The following is an 8,691-nucleotide window of genomic DNA, read 5'->3' on the forward strand; positions in this document are numbered from 1 at the left end:
AGCAGAATCTTCTGTCGTGACAGCCTGAAGACCCAAGGTGCCAGTAAAGCATCAAAGAGTTAAACCTGCGTCAGGAATACTTATTTCAGACATACCCCTGGAGGGCTGGTTTGTTTTACAATACCAAGCTCCTTTTGAAATTGGGCTGTGCACTTGCTTCAGGTCCCTTGTCAGGTTGTTTGTCAGTTTGTCACTGCAAGAAAAGGGAATGGATGAGATGAATCAGATTGGCAGAATATTGTAATCGTGGTTAATTAAACCTCTGGTTTCCTGCTCTGTCAGTAAGAAAATACCACCGGTACCAATTGTAGCAAGTCTCCATTGCTTGGATCAAAGGAGCAAGTCATGACAAATGAGCTGGAAATTCGGTTCCCATCTATTTTTATGAGCTGGTGTTTACTTCCCTCTCCTGCAGGTACTTGTATCATTTAGTTTTGGATAGATAAAGAGCTCAATTTCCTTTTGTGCTCTGCAGTTTTATTTCATTCACACCAAGTTTTAAAAGCAGAATGCCGTTTCCAATTGTGTATTTTTCCTTTTGATTTCATCTGAGTATTCTTAAAAGAAAGGCGATCTTCATTTTAATTTAATCAGAAAGATGACGATTGGTTCAACAGTTAATTTGACAGGAGTAATGCCATTGTGTTTTCTTGAACTGCTACCCTGACAGAAAAGGTGAGGCTGTTCCTGAAAAATACTGTGTTTGTAGTTTGTGGATTTCTTCAGTTTTGAGCAGATAACCTTAATCAGAAAAACAGCAACTCCTACCCCCTTTGTCTACCTTTATTCCACCAAACTAAGTGGAAATTGCATTTACAAGAAAGGAAATTAAATAATTGCAGGCCCCAAGGTCTTGCAGAATGCGTGATGAATTGACAGTGAAAAGGATCTTGTGTTGACAGTCACAGTTGTTATGTGTTATAAAAGCATATGTGAAGCTCAATTTATTTCTCAGCTTGCCTATTCAGTGACATCCTGAAAGACACATTTCACTTTAATTTATCTGTTTAAAGCATTAAAACAAATGTGGTGGGCCAGATTCCGAAGCGCTGCGGAGCTTCTTTGCAGCCAGCCACTGGTGTAAGCCTGCTTAATTGGAAAGGCTCATCCTTGAGGATGGTTTTCCAACAAGAGAGAAGGGGCTGGGGCTCTCCTACTCTGCTGCTAGGCTGGCAGAGAGGAGCAGAGATAACCCAGATGCTTTGTACCATGTGGAAGTGCAATTACTTTCTCCTGGGTACTGTCTGCAGCAGAGGTCAGTAGAAGCAGCCTCTGGACTCCAAGGTGTGCAAGTGCTGTTTTGAAACAGGGCTGATGTGATGCAGACATCAGAGGGAAGTTCATTCGTCTGACAGCATGGCTCTGTGGTTAGGCAGTGTTCTGGGCTTCCCTGGGTCCATCTCTACCTGCGGTCCAGTCTGGATCAGCAGAGCATTTCTAATCACATCTCTTCATTGTCTCCATTTGCCATGCTTTGATTTGTATCCTGGAGTGCTTTTAGTGTGTAAACTGGATCCCTGGACTCATTGGAAGACTGAAACTAAGCCACAAGATGTGATCCAGCCTGTAGTGGCTGGCCCAGGGGCCATACCAGAGCTAGTTCAGTGAATAACCCCCCCTGCAACATGTGTTATGAGGACACTGGTCTGAAGCACAGGCTGTTTCCCTCTACATGCCTGCTTCTCTTGAACCGCTATTTCCCCAGATAGGCCCTGTTAACTAAACAAACAGGTACCCTAAGTGCCAAAGGCATACAAAAGCTTTATTGTAGCCCTTCTCCTTATTCATACCTGAGGTAAGAGGATGCAGCTGCCTCAAATTGCAATTCCTAGCAATCTGACAGAGGTGTGACCCGCTTTGACTGTTTGCAGCAGCCAGTTTATAGCACAGCAGAGGATTGCAGGTCCCATACTATGCATACTGTGCATGTTTATTCCTCTTTCTTCACCCGGATCTTAATGTACAGCTTCCTACAGAAAACCTGAGGAATAGGTGTGCATGAGCTATTTCTCTTTGCTGCACCATCAATTTCCTAAGGTTAGTGATGTGAAGGAGGAGATAATACATTTAAGTGTGAACAGCCCTAGTCATCATTCTTTATTCATGGTGAGTAACAGTTGAGCACACCCATTGTGACAGGGAAAGAAGGTTGTGCCTTTGAAAAAGACCCAGTCTTGAAAATGTATCTGTGAACAATGCCCAGAGAGGAGTCAGCTCATTGAGTAAAACCCTGGATCCTCCCCACCCCCAAATCGGTGACAATCCAACCCAAATACACACACATGGGGTAAGCAATTTCAGTCGTTGGTTGGAGTAAGACTCCACACGTGGTGTGATTACTCCTGGGCTGCTCCTGTGAGTTGCCTAAAGAGGGGTTGTGGAAAAGGGCTGTAACATCCATAAACACAGGTTCATGGAATCACACAATAGTTTAGGTTGGAAAGGACCTTAAAGCTCATCCAGTTCCAACCCCCTGCCATGGGCAGGAACACCTTCCACTAGAGCAGGTTGTTCCAAGCCCCATCCAACCTGGCCATGGTGAATCAGGTGGATTCTGAAATATTCTTTTAATCAAACTAAGTGATAATAGCTCAGAGAAATTAATTCAGGTGAGAAATTTTGGGGTTGAACCCCCAGGTGAGGTGTTATTTCAGTGCAGGAGGCTGTTAGAAGAAAGGTCTGAAGCCATTCAGCAGATGATGAATGTGTGACACGTGTGGAAGGTGATGCTGAGGGGGAAGACATCAATGGTGTGTATCCTGTAGGGAAATTGAGGCCTTACCTCAGCATTCAGGTAATCTGCAGATTTCTTCCCAAATGTTTAATCCAGCAGGAGTGCAATTTGGTGACAATTGCTTAAAGGAGAATAGGTGACAATTTACTTCCCTTGTGAGCAAGGAGAGTTCCTGTGCCCCCTGCGGTGTGCAGACCCGAAGGGGAAGGTGTGTCTGGCTCTGCCCTGGTGCTTTGGGGGGTTTGGGTTTAGTTTCTTCCCAGCACTTTCTAAACATTCAGTTCCTGGGCAGCAGAGCTCCCTGTTCACAGTGAACCACAGAGAGGGTTAGTCTTAATCTGATGATTTTATACAATTAAAGGATTTGTCCTCCTTCTCCTGGCTGTAATCTTAGTAGCCCTGCATCATCCACCAGCTCTGCAGGAGGCAGCTCAGCCCCAGCCAGACACCATTGCAGAGGTTTGCCATTGCAGCTTGAGCATGGGCAATTTAGTGTGAACAACAGATGAAAGAAACAATGGGATGTTCTGGAAGTTTCAGGTCTCTTCAGTTTTCACTGGTTGAAAAGATACTGTGAGATGTTTTCCTTATGTTATAAGCGTATTTCTTCAATGCTCTCTCAGTGCAGGCAGAAGCTTTCCGAGCCTCTTCATTTCAATGAATTTGCCAGTCTTTTTGTTTGGGCATTTTCAAAACAGCACCTAAAAATCAGGGAAGAGAACCAACAGACTCATTCAGTAGCTTCACCTTTTGTATTCCCTGTAATTTCCTGTTGGCAGATACTGCAGTGTGATGGAGTTTTTTGTTCAATGAAGACTTAAGAGTTAGTGGGTATTTTACTACTGTTTGGTGTTAGGCTTTGGTCCTGTCTGTTGGATTACCCTGCCTTGTTAAGAATTCTGGGATATTTAGTAAACACATCTGCAGTTTCACTTCTATTCTCAGTGCAGGTTTTTGATATAGGATAAAATGGAGCCACCAGTCCTGTTGTCTGGCATGGCACAGACAGACGTGGTGTCATCCTGCGTGCTGGGACCCACTGTTCTGCACTGGAGTTCACCCGGCTCCATGGGCTGGTTGGGCTGGGTCGGAAGAGGAGAGACTGAGATGAGCTCTTAGGCAGAAGCTCTTCCCTGTGAGGGTGCTGAGGCGCTGGCCCAGGGTGCCCAGAGAAGCTGTGGCTGCCCCATCCCTGGCAGTGTTCAAGGCCAGGTTGGACACAGGGGCTTGGAGCACCCTGCTCTAGTGGAAGGTGTCCCTGCCCGTGGCAGGGGTTGGAGCTGGATGAGCTTTAAGGTCCTTCCAACCCAAACCAGTCTGGGAGTTCTATGATTCTGTGAGTGATGTGCCAGCCTGGTTTTTAGGTGTTATAAAGAAGCAATTGGTGGTGAGCAGCTGTCAGATTAGCTTAATACTTCATATTTCACCTTTTGGGCACTAAGGGTTCAGTGTTGCTTGGTTTTTGAAGGCAGTTTTGTTTGCAGGCAGATGACAGCTATTTCAGTGTCCCAGATCAGGGAGCTGATTTGATGCCCTGTTGGCACTGGCTCCTGCAGCAGAAATGCCTTCATTCCTGCCACCTCGGATTCTGGGCAGAGCCACCTGCATGGGGTCTCCCATGCTTGTACTACGTACTTACAAAACCACCCTTGCCGAAATAGATTTTTGCTGGTATTTTCTGAATATGCTGTAAATCCTATGGATTTTCCTACAGTGTTTTCCTTGAATGGTTTCCTTTAGCTTTCTGCTTTTACATATAGTTAAAAATGGGATGGGACTTGATCCAATCACATGTTCCATAATATTTACACAAAATTCTGTTTTCTAATGGAACCATAGTACAGTGGTTTCGGGCATAGTGCACTGAGCAAGGTTAAATCATACCAAGATTATAACATTAACCAGAGGAAACAAAGAAACTCGAAGTCTCAGTTGACAATCCAAGCCCTAGTTTGTCCTTTTGTACTCCTGCTGTAAATTATTTACTAAGGGCACAGCAGTACCAGCGCATGGATGGCCCGTCAGGCGTAACCCTTTATTTTCATCCCTTCTGTAGCTTCTGTAACTATAGAAATAGAATAGTTTGGTACTCTTGTATCACAAGCAGTCCTCTGCACTGCATGGGACTTTGCATATCTCAGATAATTAACCTAAAACACATTTAACATCTAAATCAGTACAGATTTTATGTGTTTAGTCATAAAAATATGTGCAGACTTGCAAACATTGATGTATGAGTACAGTAGAGCGACATTCTCCATTTCTGGCTTACATACATAGTTGGACAAATAACAGGAATACTGATAACAGCATTAAGAGTCGTAATGAGGGAAGAGTTTTATATAGAACTAAATGCAGATACCTTGGCTGGACAGATCTGTAACTGTTCAAAGCTGTGGTTCACTGTATTTGCATGAATTGCTTTCCCCAGCTTCATTTCTAGCAGTAAAACCCAGTTATTGAAAGGGAGCACCAAGATGATGCTCATTCGTGCACTGAAACTTCACTCTACCTGCATTCTGCTTGTGACTGTCTGTTGAAAAGGAGCTGGGAACACCTGGTACACAGGGTTAATGATTTTAACAGCACCTCAGCTGTAACAGCACCACCATCAGGCGGGTGCCCTAAGGGATTTGAAGAAGGGAATGGTAGTACAACAAAGTCTGAATAGTAATTCTTATTTTTACGCTGGAAACGCTGATTTAATCACTGGTTTTCTGCATTAAACTACTTTATATCGGAATCTTTCATTTTTCTGTCCTTTGAAGGTGGTAAATATGATTGCAGTTTTATCCATTTTTTTTAGAAATGAAACAGACTTGAGCGCGCTTGGCTGTGCATCAGTTGTTGGAATGCTGCCATACACTAATGCAGACTCCCCGCTGTGAGCCCACTGAAGAATTATACTTTGATTCACCAGATTGTATTAAATAGTCCAGCTGTTGGGATTTGAAAGATAGTTACCTCCAAAGTGAAATAAAAATGAACTTGGCATTTATGGCTTTGACCATTTTGATGGTGTTGGGCAATCAGCTTTTCAGAGGGTAGCACTTTTAAAAATAACCCTCTTCTGGTTACACTGCTTTAAAAAGTTTAATTTGCTGTAAGGTTCCCAATACCCCGGCTTGTATTTTCTGGAATGATTGGCAACTTCTGCATAAAATAAGCATTATTTTCCTTATGAAATCACTGCCTTCTGAGGATAATCAAATGAGCGTGAAACTGTGTCTATTAGCACCCATTTCCGCATTAATTAACTGATACCAAAGTTCTAGTGTTGGAGACAATTCTTGTCATTAAAGCTTGAACATGGAATTTCACTTGCTCTATCCAGCAGCAAGCTGAGTAAATCCTGTCTGCAATGGAAAGGGCAACAACTGTTGTTTGTGTGATTATGCGCTTGGTTTTTAACCTGTGCCTTTCCCTTCTTCCATCAGGTGGGAGCCAGCACATTCCCCGCCCCATGCGCTGTGGCATGGGGTGACCTCTTTTTCCTTTGTCATTTTCTCTAGGACAAAGACTGTCACAATAAAGGGCGGTTCATGGCAGATGGATCCTGTAGCTGAATTTCTTTCTCTGCCCTCCAGTTGATTCTACTGCTTTTCCTTTTGAGGGTGTTATTGTAGCAGTGTGGAAGGATGTTCCATAGCAGTAAGCATGGAAAATGTAAAGAATAAATAGAACAGCAAAAAGAAAAACAAAAGGCTCTGGACTAGCAGATGCAGTTGTATTTGGCAGCTCTGCAGTGAGGCTGCTGGGGAGAGCAGAGCCACACACCCACTGGTGTGAGTTTGACTTTCCTGCTTAAAGCGTCCTTGCCCCTGCCCATTGAGTGGCTGTCAGTATGGACACCTACACTGTGGTGTGCGTGGCCCTGCCCAAGGACAAGCAGGAGGGCACACTGTGGCACCGCTCTAACTGTGCTCGGTTGCACACCCTTGGCACTGAGACCAGCAGGCTCAGGAAGCGCGATGTGGTGGTGTGGGGAGCACATGCCTCCTGCAATGGAGATCCCTCCCATCTGTGGCTTGGTCAGTATTTGATGTAAGGGTGTCCCTGCCCATGACAATGGGGTTGGAACTGGATGAGCTTTAAAGTCCCTTCCAACCCAAACCGTTCTGATTCTCTGCTGGTGTGTTTTAGCTAATGTAAGGATTTGCCTGCATATTTTCAACACTTAGTACAAAGCTTTTGAATACAGACAAGTGCTTTTAGTATTTATAGCATGATGCTAGCCTCGACAACAAACGCTGGTGTCTCTGACCTTTCCTTCTTCTGCGTGCTCTGAGAGTTTTTAATCTGCATGAATCCCTGCCTGGCAAGGCACCGAGGTGTAGCCCTGTTTGTGCAGTACAGAACGCAGGTCTTGCACCTTCTGTTCCAGCAAATGCAGCAGGTGAATGTTCAGAAATCACTTGCACTTGCTCCCACTGAGACCACTAGCAGCCTGCTGGTGCCGAGCCACATGGAAGATCTGGTTACACTGCTGCTACTCCCTGCGGTATGGAAGAGCATAGTAGTGAAAGCCCTGTGTGAGCTGCTCTGGATGGAGGTGTGGAGAAGCAGCCGTGCTTTGGGGTGCAGGACTATTAGGAACTGGTAGTGTTTCCCCCCAGAGCAGCTGCTCTGTTGGACATGGGGGAACCTAAACCCATGAGCAGAGAGAAAATGAATTCTTAAAGACTATCTTTAAACTGATTCTTTCATAGTGTAAGGATTTACTCAGTGCCTTGTGAGTTCATTTTTCCTGTTCAGTACCTTCCATGGTTCAGAAGGGGTTAATGTGACTTGTATTTAGTGCACTACACTCTCTATGAAACAGCTGTTAAATCTACAAATCTGTTTACTAGTTGAGTAGACCTTATATTCTTCTAAATATGTGAACTGTTTTCTGTATTATATAAGTATATATATTTATGTAAGTATAAGTATGTATGTTCTTTTCCCTTTAGATCAACTAGTCATCCAGAATTCACAAGAAAAGCTTCTAGCAGTGAAAAAGAGACAGAATCCGTGGTGGTTTTAGATCCCGTTTCCACCAGTGGGGAGCAGATGTCTGAAGCCACGCTGAGCCAGAACAAAATGAGAGAAGGAAAAAGCAAGCCCCTGCATAAAGAAACTGCTGTTGGGAAAATCAAAGAAACAGACAGCTCTAACTGTTAGTTGTTGTTTGGAAGGGCTGTAACTTTTTGGGAATCATTATCAGGACATGTGGATTGCTTAGGTGTGTTACTAGGGGCTGCGGTCTGTTCTTCAACTGGTTTTCAGTAATAAGACATTGAAATGGTCTTTTGTATTGCAGTTTTGTTACATGCTTTAAAGTGTTCCATAACGATGTATCCCTCAAAATCCCATTTCCATTTTAATTTTGCAGGTATGGTTATTATTTTCTTAGATAGGATCGGTTACCTTTACTTTAAACTGTACTTGAAAAGGCTTTTAAAATCATTCTTTTACTGAGAAGATGCCTTGTCCATTCCAAAGCTTGCCAGAAGCCCCTTGCAGCCCTCCTGAACTGCACAGGTCTGGGTTAGACCTTATGAAGGTGATAACACACATATCAGCTGTACAATGGGGGTTACTCATTAGTAAAAAAATTAGCGTTTGGACACATTGGTTTGAAAGTATTTTGGTATCTACTTAAACCAAGACCTTGTAGGTCTCCTTGCTGCCCTCTCCACAGAGGCTGTTGTGAGGAAGCTCAAAGCACAAGCACACCATGTCTGTTTCAGACTCCCCAGTGGCCAGCCAGGTCAGGGACTGAAAGGCAGAGGCAGTGCAGCATGTCATTTTGGTACCGAGACTTCTGGTGATGGTAAGCCAGAAGTGTGTGACTTGAAGCTGGTGCTCTCATTTGGATGAAAAGCTTTTCAAAGGATAATTTACATCATGAGTTTTGTTTCAATGTACATAGCAAAGTTGGAACTGCTGCAAGTGCAGTCTGCACTTGCTACTGC

General features: G+C 44.0%; 1 protein-coding gene across 1 annotated transcript in view; it reads left to right on the forward strand.

The window, feature by feature from the left end:
* Positions 1–7,897, forward strand: part of SHTN1 (shootin 1) — a gene marked incomplete at both ends in the record, with an annotated part of 64,372 nt that extends 56,475 nt beyond the window's left edge. The window contains one exon of the mRNA XM_080621183.1: positions 7,687–7,897. Within this exon, the coding sequence (XP_080477309.1) occupies positions 7,687–7,897 (211 nt within the window). The remainder of the gene's footprint in view (positions 1–7,686) is intronic.
* Between the last annotated feature and the right edge of the window lie 794 nt (positions 7,898–8,691).

This window comes from Psittacula echo (genome assembly GCF_963264785.1).
Source record: "Psittacula echo genome assembly, chromosome: 6".
Classification (NCBI taxonomy): domain Eukaryota; kingdom Metazoa; phylum Chordata; class Aves; order Psittaciformes; family Psittacidae; genus Psittacula; species Psittacula echo.